This window comes from Protopterus annectens, chromosome 4.part0 (genome assembly GCF_019279795.1).
Source record: "Protopterus annectens isolate FY-2018-M chromosome 4.part0, PAN1.0, whole genome shotgun sequence".
NCBI lineage: Eukaryota > Metazoa > Chordata > Ceratodontiformes > Protopteridae > Protopterus > Protopterus annectens.
The window spans coordinates 566457222-566476529 of NC_056733.1; the positions used below are offsets into that span (position 1 = coordinate 566457222).

Consider the following 19308-nt stretch of genomic DNA (forward strand, 5'->3'; position numbering starts at 1 on the left):
CAGATTAACTACACTATTCCAAATCAATTAAGGGCAGCACATTTCAAACAGACAGTTGTAAAAAAAACTGTTTTGTAATAAATGGAACCACTTTCTGCACCATAATGCAGTTTCCTCCTGTTTCTACTTTTTATTTTTGTCCCACCTCTTTACAGTACATTTTCCCCACCTCAGAGTTTACTGACATCAAATTAGGGTTAGTGCGGAAAGTGTCCATAGACTTTAACGGATACAGCTCTGTGCATGTGCAGGCTGTCTCCATTAAGGCCTACCAATGCATTCCATGCTAAGCCTACCATGATTTCACTGGGGAGTCCAACCATTTTTTTACCTACAATTTAATAAGGCAGTTGTGAAGCTTTTTTATTTAAAAAATGCCCAAATATATTAGGCTTGATAGAACAGAAAATGTATTGGGGCATTTAAACTACAGTATGCAAAGTATATACAGTACATGGCAAAATACTTTAAAAAGCAATTCCACTTCATGACATAGGAGTATTTCACTTAAAAACATTTCTATTTCCACTTTATGACACACAATGCAGTATAAAAAGTAATAGCAAAACTGTATGACACACAATGCAGTATAAAAAGTAATAGCAAAACTGTGGCTTTTACCAATATCATCTTATGCACTGACAAAAAATATAACTAATAAAAATGCAACCACTGACACAAACTAAAGATGGGCTGAACAGCTTATATCCATCAACATGTATTCAGCTAATTAGTACTAAAAACAGATGTCATCTTAGTGCACCTTCGCAAGAAGAAATAAGCACCTGAAATACAATTGCCTAGCATGTTTGCCCATCATATTTTGCTTCCTTAAGCAAGTCCTTCAGAAGTCATAGAATAAAAAATACCTCTGCTGGTAGGACTGACGAGAACTCCACTGAGCTTGTTTGCTGCTGTAAACATCATGCTGTTTAAAATACTGACAATGCAGGTCCCACTGCTGACGGAAACGAGCTTCTTGTTCTCGCTGGAGTATAATCTGCCGCTCCAGCATTCGATTACGATTATGCCAATGTGACGATAATGTAGGCAATGCCATCTAGACGGAAAACAGCAAGCTGTTATTAACATTTTTCCCAGAAAAAAGCAGTAAATGTAACAGTATGTGTTTTTAACAATTTAATAGTATGTGCTTTTAACAATGTATGTACTGTCTGCCAGAAAGCATGAGAACATTAATTCTTGAGCAAAATAACAATGCAATTCAGTTCATGAACCATTCTTGTTTCTCTGTTGCCGAGTTACGGAATGCACTTGGATTAGCCTGTTTGCTTTATGTGCTTTATTCTAATTTACAACCATGGCAATTACTTAAAGAAGCAACAAAATTTAAAACTCTGCTACAAGAGTATTACTATAACTGCTTCTCTTGCTTATACAGTATTCATCAAAACAAAATCAAATCCTCAAAAACTACAGCAGGCACATACTTGTAATAACATCCAATACTGTTTTAATTTTATTAGCTGTGACAACAACACAAATCATTTTGGATAATCTTCTATATTCTGCTCACTGCACCTCAGCACGTATGGATTTGTTTATGTTACACAGTTTAAAAGCAAACTCTATTAAGACATTTATAGATATGAGAAATACAATAATTGCTTAAATATAGGAAATATAACAGCAGCAAGCACATAACATGCTGTCTTAAGAGCTGCTGTAATACATACAATGATTAAAGATTTCAGAACAGCTGGAATGGCTGACAAATACAATGAGAATGAGTAATAAAGTTTCTGTCCTTGCTCATTAGTAGTCTATTTTTTCTAATCAAAGGATGCTAAATTTAAACAGGAAATTAATGAGAAATACTATGATAAAGAACTATTTCCAGATGCAGAAAACAGTGAAATAGTGGCTCTTACTTGTGTCCCTACAACAGGTACAGGCATAGCTGTCTATGATGTTTATAGAGTTCTTCTGGAATTCTTGGATGTTTATCAGAATGCAGACATCTCAGGGGAGATAGCTACAGTCACAGCACTAGACTGAAAAAAAGCTTTTTTCAGTCACAGCCCGCGCATGAAGTGCTAGCGTGTTGTTTCCTTCACTATCTCTTCTTAAAGAGTAAAGAAATGTTTTTCTTTAGTTTGATTCTCAGAGTTGGACAGTATTTGGATCATGCAAGTCTTTAAAGGTGAGAGTTGCTAGTAGCAGCATGCTTGGGCAGAAACAGGAAGCCATATGGCTCTTTAGAACATTTTGTAATGGTGTTCTATTCTAGAGGGTACTGTAATGAATATTCATATTTTGTTGCCCAGTTGGATGGCTTTGGCTTTCTGACTGAAATTTAGATCAGTAAATGGGAGCGCTTAAATCAACAGATTAAAACAACAACAATTAGTTAACAAGCTTGGATTGTTGAACATATAACAGGTTCCAAGCTACTTTCCTGCTTTGGATATCATCCAATCTATATGTGGCCTGAATGTTAGATTTGGGTGCATAAATAACTATTTGTATTCTAGCACCTGAATTTCTTTATTGTTGGAAATGCCAGTAATGGTCAGAGACAGGCAGTGTTTTCTTTTTTGAGTACTACCAAAAAGAGTAGCTGGTGTTTTACTCAGATTTCAGGTCAGTCTGTTGTTCTGTGATGCACTGAACAGAGGACAGTAAAGCATAACTGTAGACTTTCCTCCATATTTTGGCGAACTTGACCTTGATCCAAGTACTACTAATCTTCCCCTTAAAGAGTTACTACATTGAGAAGGGGTAAAGATTTGACCAGATCGTTCACATACCTATATAAGAAGACTGGACAAAGTGATGACTCTGCTGGGACATTTAAGGTATAGGTTCTAGACAATGTCTGTAGGTCTTTACTTTTGACACTGAAAATTAGTAACAAAGGTAGTTCTCAAATCAGACTGCACTGTGTCCAAATCCACGCTTCTGTAGTTGTATATAAACAACCACACAAAAATTGTCTGGGCAGCCAAGTATGCAATCAGGTTAGAAATGTGAAGTTAAAAACAACAATAACCAGCGCCATACAATGAAAAGATACAGAGTCACACAGACTGTGGTTTTGCTGAACTGGATTTTATCACTGCATATCTGATTCCTCCCAACAAAGCAGAACTTATAAAGTTTACATCAAATATCGTATGGTCAATTTCCATCCATTGACAAAAGCATGGCATAACTCTACATAACAAAAAGTAGCTAAAGAAAAAACAAGAACAACAATATTGAATACATGTTAAAATCGCTCAAATGATAAAGTGCTCACATCATTAGTGGACATAGCCGTTCTTATAAAATATACTGCTTGCACCAAAAAAGAAAGACGATCGCACCATATGCATGGTATACAAGAACAGGGGATGCAATGAATAATAGTTTCAATTATTTTTTTAAATGATATATCTGCAACAGTGGATATATGTAATCCTGAAAATCACAGATAACCCAAGCAGGTACAATATCAGGCTAAAAGCAAAAATAAATGAACATCTTTGACCAAAAACTGATCAGATGGTGTCACCAAGTGAAGAACATTAAAACCTGCATTAACAAAAAGACATCATTCCAACAGGTAAACACTATTAAATTACAACTTCCTTTTAGACAAGCAATACCTCAAGAAATAAAAAAAAAAGTCCCAATGCATAATAGAGAAAATACAAACCATTAAAATATATAAATAATAAAAATAAATAAAAAAATGATCAAAGAATAAATAAAATATGTATAACAATAGTTTGAGTATAAATATCAAGTGGTCAATGTCAAGAGGAGACAACTAGTCAGAACAACCAACTGGTCGATGTTGCTCGGAAGACAGCTAGTGAGAAAATCCAGTGTCAATTAATTCAGATGTCTAAACCCAATGTAGGGATATAAGCATGAAGTTTGCTTATATGTTTTATGATTATCTAAGGCACCAATAGTTACAAAAATCAGTGTCTCAGACAAAATTTGCCCCTAATCAGCAATGATTTTCATAACATTGCTTCTCATAAATTACAAATAACATATATATAACAGGCAAGAGCCTTACAAATTTGAGTAATTTTAAAAATGGCTCTTATCCAGGGAGTAAACAAAAATGTGAAGGCACCCCTTGGTTGTCATCCCTGTTGGTATTATACCTACTGCAACAGTGTGTATAAAACTACTCACTTCACTTAATATTTCAAAGCCTTTTCAGATCAAGTCTTTAGATACATGTCAAAGTGACTGGGTTAGTTATTTAGGTCATGAAGTGCCAATGCGGGTTATTTTATGTGGGTTAGACATTCAGACCTCAGAAGCAATACATCATATGGCACTGGAGTGAATTAAGCTGTAAGAGGGATAGGAATGCCTTGCAAAGACATACCTTTTGTCACAATATTGTCCATTTCAGTGATTTGAATATCCTTTTTATTTTTGGACATTACTATTTTGATTGTAAAAGAGTAGTTCTAAAAAAGTAATGCTATTAATTTAGGATTTGCATCAAACTATAAATTCATATTATTAAATATGTTTCTATTCTCATTATTTTGCTTTAGGATTTTTCTTTAAGGTCTATGTATCCAGTAGAGATTTAAAGTTATTTTCAAATTATAATTTTAATTTTGTTTCCCTCTAGGACCAATATAGGTCTTTTTGCTAATGCAGGTTTTAAAATCCACCACTTGGGAACAAAATTTAATCAGTTTTAGGTCACAGACCTTTATCTATTTTTGTTTTCAGCCTAACATTGCACTTGCTTAGGTTATCTGTGGTTATTCAGGATTACATATAGCCACTTCTGCAGGAAACTTAATTAAAAAAATCATTAACTATATTATTCATTGTGCTTGCAGTTGCTCTTATATGCTACACATCCAGTAGTATAGTCTGTTTCTCTTTTTGGTACAAGCTGTGTATCAGATTGGCTATAGCTTCTTCTAATATGAGTACTTAACGATTATGCTTTTTTTTTTTTTATATAAATCACGTTTCTGTTATGTAGAGTTATGCCATGCTATTGTGAATGGGTAGAAGCTGGTCAAGAAATATGATGTGAACTTTGTACACTCTGCTTAGCTGGGAGGAGGCAGATATGCAGAGATCATTGTAAATGGAGCCACCTATTCAGAGCCAAAAGATGTAGCAAACCTCCTGGCTGATAAATTCAGCTGTAATTTTACCCACCTCTCCCCCTCAACCTTCCCTCACGAAATATCATCAAATGTAACTCCCACTACAATCACTAGGGAACAGGTCCTTAATACTCCCTCTAAAACCAGAAACACTGCATCAGTGGGCCCAGACAATATCCCAGGATGCCTTCTAAATAGCATACAACATGAACTATCAGGGGCTCTGGAATTACTATTTAACTGTAGCCTCCAAACAGGCTTTGTGCCTCATGAATGGAGAAAGGGAACAATCATCCCTCTGCACAAAGGTGGGCCATCTACATACCCTGGAAGCGACAGACCCATAAGTCTCACTTGTCTTAAATGGAAAGCAATGGAAAGAGTTATCATGGAGATGATCAGAGATATAGTAAACCTCCAGACACCAGAACCAACCTGGTTTGGTTTCGTCAAGGACAGATCATGCCTATTCAACCTGCTGGACTTCTTTGAGAAGGTCACCAAAGCAAATGGATGAGGGCAAAATTGTTCACACTACCTACCTTGACCTGGCCAAGGCATTTGACACAATACCCCACTCAGGCATTGTTGACAAACTCAAGAGGTTAGGTATAAACCTGTATGTCACCCGAGTGCCAACTGGCTCACTGACAGGACCCAGGAAGTTAGAATTTGGGAGTCCACCTCTACAAAGAGGCCAGTCACAAGTGCAGTCCTTCAGGGATCAGTCCTTGGGCCGCTCCTTTTTAGCATTTACTTCTCAGAAGTCAAGGCCAATGTCAGAAAGAAATTGAAATGTAAAGTATGAATTAACAGAGGAAGGTAATTGAAAAGCAGTGGCAGAAAGGTTTATTGCGTTGAAAAAGGGACAGATGTTATATATTCCCTGTTAAAACATCAGGTTTTTGTGATATAAAAAAATGAGACCACAATAAATCATTTCAAAACTTTTCCCACCTTTAATATGACCTATAACCTGTACAGTTCAATTGAAAAACAAACAAATGTGTTGGGGGAAAAATATAAAAAACAAAAAACGTACAATACGCTGTTTGCATAAGTGTGCACACCCTTAAAACTAATACTTTGTTGAGGCATCTTTTGATTTAATTACAGCAGTCAGTCTACTTGGTTAGGAGTCTATCAGCAGAGCACATCTTGACTTGGCAATATTTGCCGACTCTTCCTTGCAAAAGCACTCCAAATCTGTCAGATTGTGAGGGCATCTCTTGTGCACAGCCCTCAGGTCACCCAACAGATTTTCTATTGGATTTAGGTCTGGGTTCTGGCTGGGCCATTCCAAAACTTTAATTTTCTTCTGGTGAAGCCATTCTTTTGTTGATTTGGATGTATGCTTGGGGTTATTGTCATGTTGAAAGGTAAAATTCTTCTTCATCTTCAGCTTTCTAGCAGACGCCTGAAGGTTTTGGGCTAAAAGTGACTGGTATTTGGAACTGTACACAATTCCCTCCATCTTGCCCCTGTTCCAGCTGAAGAAAAGCAACCCCAAAGCATGATACTGCCACCACCATGCTTCACCGTGGGTATGGTGTTCTTTTGGTGATGCAAAGTGTTGTTTTTGCGCCAAACGTACCTTTTGGAAATATGGCCAAAAAGTTCAACCTTGGTCTCATCAGACCATAACACATTTTCCCACATGCTTTTGGGAGAGCTGATGTATCGTTTTGCAAATTTTAGCTGGGCCTTGCTGTTTCTCAGCATAAGAAAAGGCTTCTGTCTTGCAGCCCTATCCCATAGTCCAGACATATGAAGAATATGGGAGATTGTTGAAACATGTAGTACACAACCAGTACTTGCCAGAAATTCCTGCAGCTCTTTCAGTGGTGCTGTAGGTCTCTTGGCAGCCTCCCTGACCAGTTTTTGTCTTGTCTTTTCATCAATTTTGGAGGGACGTCCAGTTCTTTGCAGTATCACTGTTGTCCCATATTTTCTCCACTTTGATGACTGACTTCACTGTGTTCCATGGTATATCCAGTGCTGCAGAAATTTTTTGTTCCCTTCTGACTGATACCTTTCAACAGTGATGTTTTGCAAGCTCTCTGCGAACCACGGCTTTTGCTATAGCAGGCAACTGAATAAATGTCAGGAAAATCCTACTAGGACAGCTGAACTTTATTTGGGTTAATCAGAATGCATTTAAAATGAGGAGGGAAAGTACATGTTGCTAATGAACATACATGTTAGTAGTTCTGAGAAATATCTAACTGCCATATGGAGGAAGGGTGGGTCCGACAGGAGTTAAGACATTGGTTGTTTATGTTTCAGAGCTTCTCTAGGATTTTACTATTTATTTATTTTATTTGACATTTGCTGACTGGGTTAGTCTGACTGGGCAGATACCCTTTTTCAGTAGAGAACTGAGAAGAAAAGCTCCAAAAGATACAACACATAAATATAAAATGACATAACTTTAGTATTAAGATAATCACATACAATTACTTCCTACACATACAATCAATACAATTATTTTGATATTTACATAAAAGTATATGACAAAAGAGATTAAGAAGTGTAGTAATCACATACAGGTAAATAATTGTTAGGAGGATTATATATATACATATACATATACACACACACACACACACACACACACACACACACACACACACACACACACATACAATGAAGCAAGTTTAAGATAAAACATCACTTTGGGGCCGACAGTCTGTAGAATTTACTAATTCTACAGATCAGTTACAAGGCTGACAGTCTGCGGAATTTACTAATTTTTACAGATCAGGTACAAGATTAAAATAAAATTAGATATTGGGGGGGGCAGGAGTAAGGGAGGGGTCAGACAGTAACAGTATGGAGAGGAAAATGGAGTAGGGTCATGGCAGGGGCAGGTCCATAAGTTTAATAGGTGGTCTTTTAAAGTGTTTTTGAAACGGTTAGTGTTAGTGATCGTTCTCGCATGTAGGGGCAGTTTATTCCAAGCACTGACAACAGAGCGACTGTACAGAAGTTTGCCAATGTTTTTCTGGGGATTGCAAGTTTCCAGGACATGTTGGTCAGAACTAGAGAGAGTAAAATTTGGAGTAGAGAGAGATATATATATATATATGAGGGTAGAGAGAGCAGGACAGGAGTTGGGTTGGTTTAGTATTTTAGGCAGACATTTGGAAGTTACGGCCGAAGAGTAAAATATGGATGAAAGTAGGCTTAATTGGGATAATGCATGTCTTTATGGCCAAGATGCACAATTTTACGATAGGTCAGTTTGAAGGGTATGACTGGAGATTGCTGGGATGTTGTTAGGACAAAGATGATATGTGGAGGAAGCCTGTAGCGCAAGACAAAAAAGAAATGTAGGTATTGTGGGAGATTAAAAGCAGCTGAGATCACCAGTCTTATAAAATGTAGTTTTATTATAAACAAACAAGACCGCTATATGTTCTTCCAAGTAAAAACAAAGAACTGTGATTTAATCAAAAGCACAGCAGGTACCTTCGAGTCATGCTTATACTCGGTCTTATATTGTTGGTAAACAGTGTCTGCTGGCAAATGTCTCTCTGGATTTCTCTGCCAGGAACACATTTCCTGTTTCTCCTCCAAGTCTTCTTTCACTGTGGTTGACTCTACCTCCTCTAATGCTGCTGCTCAGGGACCAACTCCTCTTTCATAAAAGGGTTAACACTCTCTGGTTGTACTTCTTTCAGCTTTCTTTGTTATACTACATTCGCTTACTAACCAAACATAACCAGACTCATTATTACAGCCAGGTACAACATAACAGAAATTATACTTACTTAAAGAAACAGTACTTTATTTACAATGTACTCTGCTTTTGGACATTACTTGCACAACTGTTGTACACATTTTTGGGTCTTATGTATTCTTCAAAAATACAGAGAATCACCACACTATTTTACAAATGAGCCCCAAACTTGAAACCCTTAGTTTCATGATGAATGGACAGATTGGGTTCCAGGAGCAAGCCTTCTGATTTTTGGTGGAACACACCATGCCGATGCAGTAGTTTGCCTTTGAATGTCTATAACCCATTTACTGCAGATAAGAATCTTGTCTCCTCCAACCTTTCTACTAGTTTCTGCAGCCCATGCATTGGGTTGCTGTCACCTTTGTAATGTTGTCATTTCCTAGAATCACTAAAGCTCCCATGTTAGGTTTTAGTACTAACACTCTGATGTTGCCATACTCCTTTTTTGACCCTTCTATTACACCTACCTTAAGCCATTTTCTTATTACTTCCTGTATAGGCCTTTTGCCAGGGATCTGGTACTCTATAGGGTTTTACACTAATCTTTTCTTAGCGCCCTGCTGAAACACTTAATATTGTTTACCTCTTAAAGTGAGCATAAAACTAACAAAACATTATTACAACTGTCCGATTTTGTACCGATTTTGTAGAATGACCTTTACTTTTTCCAACATATTTTTGGCTTGCCCCAAGTATTTTCTTTTTCAGTAAATCACCGGGGATTACAGTCAGTCAGTAATGCCACATATTTCAGTTTCATACTTCTTATCATTCAGAAAATGCACCTTGATGCAAAACCTGTTGTTCCATTTACTTTGCAATGTCCCTGAATGTGTCTCACACTTTTTTCTATGTCCCTCAGGTAAATTGCCGTGGATTACAGTTTGTTAATACTGACACAGCATTACAATTTCATGCTTAGGATTTAGACAATGCGTGTTGATGCAAATCTGTTGTTCTGTTAACTTTTATGGACGGCCTTCACGAATGTGTACTACAGGCATATTACTGCCGCAGGCTATACTGGTGTCTTCATTCTTGACCGCAACTTACACAGAGTTCAGTGTTTTCCATTATCGCCACAGACTGTATTAGGATCAAATAGTTAGGATGAAACTTTTGTGTTTCACATTTTATGATTTTTACTGCTTCTAATGTAGTTCAGAGAATTAAAGTTATTATTACAAAAATACAGTAAAGATAAAAACATGTTCACATTTTTTTAAATGAGAATAGTGGTATTTGTTTTCCATTATTGCCACAGACTGTATTAGGATCAAATAGTTAGGATGAAACTTTTGTGTTTCACATTTTATGATTTTTACTGCTTCTAATGTAGTTCAGAGAATTAAAGTTATTATTACAAAAATACAGTAAAGAAAAAAACATGTTCACATTTTTTAAAATGAGAATAGCGGTATTTTGGAGCTTAACACAACTTCTTCAACAATTAAGTTTGACAGCGCTTTTAAACATGGAGTGTGTAGCCAACGTGAGTTTGTATCAAAAAAATCAGCACTTCAGATTTATAATTCACTACCTGATTTACACCCAAAAGGACATTTTACATGTGATTCTACAGGGGTAATTTATGTAGATAAATGTGCTTCATGCCCAGTATTTTATGTTAGGAAAACTGGTCACCCCCTTAAGAAAAGAATTTACAATTGCACACATGCTATAACAAAAAAATGACAAATAATAATTTAAGTAGGCATAGTTCAGCATGTCAGAATTTCAAGAAGTTTATTTTTAGTGTTTTAGAACAGGTTAATGCAAATGCAATATGTGGTCCTTTAAATAGCAGACTAGAAGTATGTGAATTAAATCTGAAAATTAGACTTCAGACAACTGCCCAGTTTGAATGATATAATTTCCAAACCTCTGACTAATGTTTAAGCTATCACTTAACATTGGTATAGTCCTTTCTCATTTCAAACATGCTCTGATAGTCTCCAAAACTAAAGTTTCCTCTCCCTCTTTGGCATAAAAATACAGGCACATATCCATTTTTTGCCTCTTAAGGAAACTGTAAAAATGACTCTCTGACCAAATCCTTAAACATATTAGCCTTTTTGACATCTTAATTGACAGGCAGTGGAGAAACTGTAGAAATATGACCACAAAGAATTGCCAAAAGTGTAGTAGTTTTAATCATGTGGGATCATCACATACCAGTTACTGTAGTTAAAGGAAAAAAAAAAAAAGACAAAAGTAGCATTAATCACTGAAATAGCGACATACACTTGCTATAGTGTTCTGCACACAAACAGAATGTCAAAATGATAAGATATGCAAGATGAAACTAGAGCAACATGAATGAAAGCTCCAAGTGTGGGGAACAACAGGGATAATCAAAGAAAAATTCAATCATACTTAAAAATGCTACCAGTGCACAGAAGAAGGCAATTCTGGGTACAGTGCAGGAGCTGAGTAAAGCACTCTTGGTAAACATCAAAGACTAATTTTATGAACTTTAAATCCAACCCCTACTTGGGAATGGGATCCATTTCTGTCAGTGTATTAGAAACTCTACACATTTGCAGAACTAACAAGTGAATCAACTATGTGTCATATTCATAAACTTAAAATGAGGTCTTGTAAGTGTAAACCACAAAAATCAACCTGAGTAAACTCCAAACGCTAAGTATTGGCTTCCCCACACTAACCTGGTTCTTAAACTATTATAACGAGCAAACAAATTTACATTTCCAGCTCTTACAATCAGCAAGTTGCTAGCACCTTTCACTCAGGAGATCCTCAAGGCTCTGCACTAGGTCCAGTCTTTTTCTCTCTCTTCAAAAAATGATATTAAACTACAGGTACAGCAATTCCACAGATTCCACAGTTCCAGCCACCCATTTTAATTACTATAGAACAAGTCCTCTCAAGTCTTCTCAAATGCTAAGGACACTTCTTCCATGGGCTCTGATAAAATACCACATTGTCCGATTATCATTATCGGATATGGCTTACCTGAACACCTACTTTAGCTTTTTAGTTAACATTTGTTTACTAGGAATGTCCTACTGGGACAATGCCCATTTTCAGCAAAGTACCGGGGAGAAACACTCCAGATGTAGGTCTTTGAAATGTGGAAGGAAACCACAGCACCCAGAGCAAACCCACACAAATGCAGGGAGGACATACAGACTCTGCACAGAAGGCACCCCAGACGAGAATCAAACTGGAGAACCTCTTGCTGTGAGGTGACAATGCGAACCTCTGCATCACTGCACCATCCAGCGCAGTCTAGGCCTGTACACTGGTTACCTTCATGAAGCCTGGAAAATCAGCCACTGTAATGCCAGTATACAAGTATCGCCAAATCACTGACCCTGGTAACTATATACCCATTAGTGCCACTAGCCTCATATGAAAAGCTAAAATGTATTATTTCAGAAGTCATTAATCTGGACATTAAACTACTTAACATTGGAACCTCAATAATTAGGCTTTGTCAAAGGAGGTTTCTGCCTAATTAACTTCTTTGAAAAAGTCATCGAAGCAGTGGGCAAAGGTTATGCAGTACATATAGTTGGATCTGGACAAGGCCTGTGGCACTATTTTTCATGTAGGTATTATTGACAAGCTTGTAAATACAAATATAAATACTTAGCTTGCACAATGGATGGCTAACTGGTTGCCTGACAGGGGTCATGTGGTTAGTGTTGAAGGCATCATTTCTGAAAGAAAATCAAAATCACCACTGGTGTACTACAAGGATCATTGCTGGGCCCTCTCCTAACTGGCATCTATTTCCTGGCTTATTGTTATTTAATCTTACAGACTACTGTAAATTAGGTGTTGCTATTCAATCTTAGACTAACTCACAATTGCTCCAACATGGTTTAAACCATGTTAACAATTGCTACAAGGACAATGATTTGAAATTAAATGCGAAAAAATGTAGTGCAGTTCATTTTGGTAAACAAAACATTTTCACATAACATACAGGGAACACACTCTTCCAATCAGACACTGTCATAAAGAATCTGGGCACTCTTGTTGACAATTCCTTATCTTTTGACCATCATGTCTCCACAACAGTTCAGAAGGCCTTCTGCCTTATATGATTTCCAAAGGCATCTCCTCTATATCCAAAGAAGTCTTAATTCTCCCTTTAGTCATACTGCATCAAACCCACTGAAAAGAATGCTCCCTTTTGCATATAATATATCTATCGGAACTTAACTTAAGAGACCTCAGATATTCATAACTAAAAAGACCAGTGGTCTCAAAAATCGTAGTTATAAGGACATACTGGCAGCCCTCTCTCTGTATTTATTCTCTTACAGATTCCTCTGTAGGCCTTTCAAGCCATGAAAGATCTGATCCTCTTTGACCTTCTATTCCCTAAAAGAACTCATCGTTCTCCAAATGCCATTTTAGGTTAAAGTAACCAAACCTCCAGCAACAGATAAATGGGCTAAGAATATGTCAGAGTGCCCTAATGTATCACTCACCTCTGGAGCAAACACTGGGGATTGTTCAGATTAAGACACACCATTTTGCTTTGCAAAGTTGTGTACGTGGCTAGGCATGTCTTTAGTGAGTGACAATATGATTCTGAAGAGACTGCCAAGAAAATATGGTCAGTCAAAATGACAGATACCAATATTTCTCATTATTGAAAAAAAATATATTGTGATGCAAAATCTGTTCTTTTTACTTTTTAAGGTGAATTAGTAAAATAGTTAAAAACTGTCCATGTTGATTTGGGGCTTTTGTTTCCTGCACCCTCCCCCCATATTTTTTGTTTTTGAACAAAACTCCTAAACAAGGAGGCTAAGATGTATGCTGGCAGCAATCACACTTTTTTTTCTGCTGTGTAGTACAGTTTTTTCTTCCAACTCTAAGAAATGACTTTGTTGACTAACTGTAATCCTCAGTAATTTATTAGAATATGAAACATTTTATGAGGAGCAGGATGTGACGAAAGAAGTACTGCCAGCACAGCTAGCTGGAATTTTGTAAATAAATGTCTTTTGTGAATATCAAACTAATTTATACAAGATGCTGGTATTACAAATGTATTAGAACTGCAAACTAGGCGCCATAGTCGATACACCAGCAGATACACACATCCTACAAAAAGGCCTCACTGAAACGGACAACTGGTGCTGTAGTCACGGCCTTAAACTAAATGCCAAAAAATGTATAGTCATCCCTTTTGGAAAAAACAAAGTACCCACAAATTATCACATAGACAGCAACCCACTGAGTATGGAAAAAGTAATCAGAGACCTAGGGACCCAAGTAGACAGCGACCTCTCATTTGACACCCACGTTGCCAAAGTGGTTAGAAAAACATTCTACCTTGCACACCTCATCATGAAGGGTTTCACATCCAGATCCAAGGATGTCATTGTACCCCTATATTCCTCCCTCATCAGACCCATGATTGAGTACAATGCCCCATTTGGTATGTACCTCACCCGGCACTTGCAACAGCTGGAGAGACCACAAAAGTACCTCACCAAAAGGATCAAGGGTCTCCAACATATGTCTTATTCTGCCAGACTAAAGAAACTTCAGCTCTATTCAGTAGCGCACCGCCTGCTCAGAGGTGATCTCTACCTTACGTACAAGGCCATGTCCAATCAGGGTCTGATGGACATGCTCCACCTCAAAAAATCCAAATCCATCAGGACCACGCGAGCTAAAGACTTAAACCTCGGCACAAGTATGAATAGGACATGCTGGAGGGATAGATTCATAACCCAGAGGCTTCCCATGCTTTGGAACAGGATCCCAGTTCATATTAGGCAGAGCCCCTCACTGACTCTCTTCAAGAGAAATCTTGATGAGTGGATGGGAGATCTTAAGTTTACCCCAGGGGTCACATCTGTGTCACTGCTAGACAGGGGCACAGTAAACTAATTCTATATATAAGGGGACCTTCACTGTGTCACTACTAGACAGAGGCACAGTATTCTAGATTTATTCTGTACATTTTTGTACCACTTCATGGGGTGGCAAAAGCCACATCACTATGGCTAGGCTTACAAATGCCCCAGGGCAGATAGCCTAGTACTATACTATGAAACTATGAAACTATAAGATGCTCATGTTACAAATGTATTAGAACTGTATGTCACATGTATAACAAACGGATATGTACAGACAAATGTGTTGAAAAGGTGTTTGTAAAGTCCTTGAGTTTGGACTGTAACCACAGTGTGCCTACTGCAGAGAACAGAAATGTAAATGCACTATTGTAACTGTTTAAATGTATTTGTTTTAACAGAGGAAACTGGAGGGTTAACCTCAGTCCAGCAAACTTTAGAAAAATATCTGAAATTAAATGACTTTATAGGCTAGGCCATAAAGAGGATATCTCGCAGATTTCAATGCAGCCAAAGAAACAAAATCTGTACTAGGAAGCTTTCTGTATTGTCTCTGGAGTGAACTAATTACTATTCTGGCAGCATGGAGTTATGCAATTGTTTTATGATTTCCAGCACCTGACAAAGATCTGAGTTAAAGCTCTTGTATATGTATTTTTACAGGTAGGTGTAAGTCCTGCCAGCTTCAAGCAATAGGGGAGTTTTGCCTGGGAACTAGAAGTCAGATGACCAGAAATGATGTAATTCTGCAATCTATCCCAGCAGTAATATTTCAGATATTATTTTGAGAAGACTCTTAGTGAGACACAACATTCTGTATTCTGTCTCAGACCTAATAACAAAAGAACCATTCAGCAGATCATCTGCCTTGCTCTATCAGTAGGTTTCTAGGGTAAAGTAATTCTCTTAGAAACAATCAGGAATATAACAAAGCTTACTTTTGTTACTATTTGTTCTTTATTTATCTCAGCCTGCCCTGCAATGTTATTTTAAATATTTTCAGTGTTTTGAACTCTGATGTCACTGTGAATCTAAAATTTTTCTTGTTCTTTTAGTATTTACTATTAAATATATTTAAAAACTTTTCATTGTGGCTGTTCTATGTAGAAATATGTAAGTTCTGAGAGTACTTGTAAATTTATTTGTTAACACTGTCTGAGCCACTCCTAATAGCCTTACTCTGAGTCAAACTACCATTTCTATTAATATTACACAGTACAATTGGTCACCCTTTGTTAAGGGCCTTAAGGTAGCTGACAGGAGTGACCGGTGGCAGTGGTAACTACCTTATAGTCTGGGCAGAAGGGGCATAGCAAGTAAACCTGTGCCATCCTTTCCCAGGTGTGTGTGTGTGTATATAACTCAAACCTCAAAGAGTGCGTTTGGCAGCTATTTGAGCAGGAACATGAAGCACTGGTTAGACAGAGAAGGTGCTGGAGGTCTTGACTTGGTCACTCAGCTGAGATCTCAACTCTATAGCTGTGCCAGTGGGGAGTCTTACTGGGGATTTGGAGGAAGAGGGAGAAACCAGCCCTGGATTCACTGTGGTCTGTGTGTGCTCTTAAGGGAAACTGCACTCGATGCAGAGAACTGCAAATGGAAATACTGTGTGTGTACCTGTTATCCTCCAAGTGAACGTCCCCCAGCAGGTGCCTGTAGTGAGGATTGAGGCTCCTTGATTAATAGCCCAGAGGTGGGATACCCACATCACATATTGGTTGACAGTGGTGGGATATCCACATCACATATTGACTTGGCAGTGGTGGGCTCACCACGTCACATACTGGATTCAGTGGTGTAGATATTGAACTCGTGTAGCCTGTACGCAGTGGTAACTAAAGAAGGTGTTTGTACTCTCAAGCAACCACATGGTAGACATTCACAGTTTCATATCACAATAGTTTTATTTATTTTTTGTTAGCTTAGTTAGTCAGGAAGAGCAGGCAAGGATGTCAGCAGAGGATTATGGCAAGCTGACAAGGAACCAGTTGGCTGAGAAGGAACCAGTTGGCTGAGATGTGCCAAGCCATAGGCCTGGTGCACGTCAACCTGACTAAAGCAGAAATGATTGCAGCCTTAGTCACAGCTGCATCACAGACCAGCAACCAGGAAGACAGCTAGAATGGCCTTGGGGATATACAGCTGTCAGAAAATGGACAGTTCAACTTTTTCTCAGAGGACTTAAAAATCCATCTGGAGTTAAAGAGACTTGAATATTAATATTACACAGTAAAATTGGTCACCCTTTGTTAAGGGCCTAAAGGTAGCTGGCAGGAGTGACAAGAGGCAGTGGTAACTACCTTATAGTCTGGGCAGAAGGAGCATAACTAATAAACCTGTGCCATCCTTTCCTAAGTGTGTGTGTAAATCAAACCTCAAAGAGTGTGTATGTGTTTGTATGTGTGTGTGTTAGCTACTTGGGCAGGGACACAAAGCACTGGTTGGACAGAGAAGGTGCTGGAGGTATTGACTTGGTCACTCAGCTGAGATCTCAGTTCTATAGCTGTACAAGTGGGAAGTCTTACTGGAGATCAGGAGGAAGAAGGAGAAAGTCTGAATAATCTAACTGTAAAACATTTTTTTGGTCAGTTCCCTAAGTGGGCAATATTACATTTCAGATCTGTATGCAGACATCACACCAAGATTACAGCTTGCTACTGCGCATCTCAGTAGGTCTTAATCTGAATTTCCACTACATGTCAAGCCGAACAGAGCTTTTGCCACCATCAAGGTAAACCTATATAATTAGATGATCAGTCTCAAATTTGCCCTGGAATATCTTGTGTTATCCTCTTTGATAGTGGAAGTTTTGAATATGGATTATTGGTTAGGCTTGTAGTGGTCTGTAAACTGATTGTCGAGTACTTGCCTATGAACCTAAATGCATACATGTATATAAAATGTTAACTTTTAATTAGGAGCAATAGCAGTACATAAAAATAACTATTTGCAATGTGCATGCAGTATAACCTTGCTCAGCCACAACTGGTTTGGCTACATTGGGTATGTAAATTTGCCTTTCCACATGGCATACTTAACCAAGTAAAACTGAAAAATAACAACAATTAAATCTCCTCCCACCCCAAAAATAAATAAATTGGGAAAAAGCCACAGAAAGTTAGCAGCAGTGTCTAATCACTGAACATTGAATTCACTGCACGCCATTAACAAAGCTAGTACATTGCATCTCTCGTGCAATAACACTATCACTGCAGAACTAATACTAAGCAACAGCGGCGTATCTAGAATATATACACAGGCTTGGCTGACGTATTACAGTAGTATCACATCACAAATCATCAAACATCATATAATTTAATTTCACTGTAAAACTAAGCAGACACAAATCATGAAAATGAAAACTTGCAAAGAATCTAGAACAGGAATAGAATGCGGTTTGATATGTGAATTATTACGGCAGGTGGCAGAGCAGCATGCAAGATGATAAATGGCTAAAATAACTGCAAGAAGTGTAGACCTAATACATAATTTTCAAAGGGAAAAAGATTACATTATTTGTAGGAGATTCTAATGCATCTGCTTTCCAAAAATACCACAAAATTTCAAATGAAACATAACCATACCTGTGCTGCTAATTTCAATCACCCTTCTCTCTTTCTAACTTTTTGTTTGCATTTTCTTAACGGCTAAACCCTACGCTTACATACTTTCTTCCGGGAGTTGCAGTAACCAACACAACGACAATACCAATTCTTGCTCTTCTATGGGTACCGACTCGAGTCAAAATTCATAGTCGCTCATCTAAAGCAAGAGACAATATTTGTTTCATGTATGTTATTAGTTGTACAAAATTTACGCAATACGTTCCTTTCAGAGATTTAGAGTTTTTGCAGAATGTCTCCGATTTTACTTGACATTCTTGCCCTGTCGTTATTTATTTATTTATTTTTCTGGTACATCTCTGAGGGTTACAGTTGGTCAATAATGCCAGTCATTACTTCAAGATGATTATTGTTCAGAAAAATGCGTTTTAATGCAGAATGTATCATGCTATTAATTTTGTACGGGAATTTGAGTACTACTTAACATTTTGCCCCTTTCCCTCATTGTTTTTGGCTTTGTCCACAATTCTTGGGCGACCCGGCGACATGGTGTAATATTAAAGATTGCTACACAAAGTCGAATTTGCTGTCTATAATTGCTTTTATTTTCAACGAAACTTTAATTTTTGTATTCTCGTTTATGTTTGTGCACTTACTTGAAACCGTCTTACATTTTGTTAGAAACAAGTGGCCGCAACTATTTATTTGCTAGCAAAAAAGTTACCAGGGTAATGAAGACGACTGTGAGGAAAATAATGCCCCTTTTGGAAATAATGAATCATAGTCACAGTCGAGGTGCCTTACCTTTTTAAGGAAATCCAAACCAACAGTTTAAGTAAATGTAAACTGAAACAGGAAAGAAATTGTGTTCCGAGGGGAAACCCTTATAATCAGTGAATGAAATAAAATGTTCTTGACTCAAGTTTATGAATCTGAAGTTTAGGGTGGGGTCTGTCTTAAATTCAGGTATCCGAAGACTGAAACCTGGTAAGAGAGACTACAATAAACGCAATATGGTGTCTATTTGTAAAATAATAATAAAAAAA

At 37.6% G+C, this 19308-nt stretch overlaps 1 protein-coding gene across 2 annotated transcripts in view; it reads right to left on the reverse strand.

Moving 5' to 3' along the window:
* The window catches only part of LOC122799442 (trichoplein keratin filament binding), a 1060398-nt gene extending 1041266 nt beyond the window's left edge, over positions 1 to 19132 (reverse strand). Inside the window, exons 1-2 of one of the 2 annotated variants that reach the window (XM_044068500.1) lie at positions 19067 to 19132; positions 870 to 1060 (exon numbers count right to left, since the gene is read on the reverse strand). In XM_044068500.1, coding sequence (XP_043924435.1) covers positions 870 to 1060 — 191 coding nt within the window. In that variant the 5' untranslated portion in view covers positions 19067 to 19132. Of the gene's footprint in view, positions 1 to 869; positions 1061 to 18283; positions 18408 to 19066 lie in introns of those variants that run through there. The other variant, XM_044068499.1, reaches the window with a different exon arrangement.
* Between the last annotated feature and the right edge of the window lie 176 nt (positions 19133 to 19308).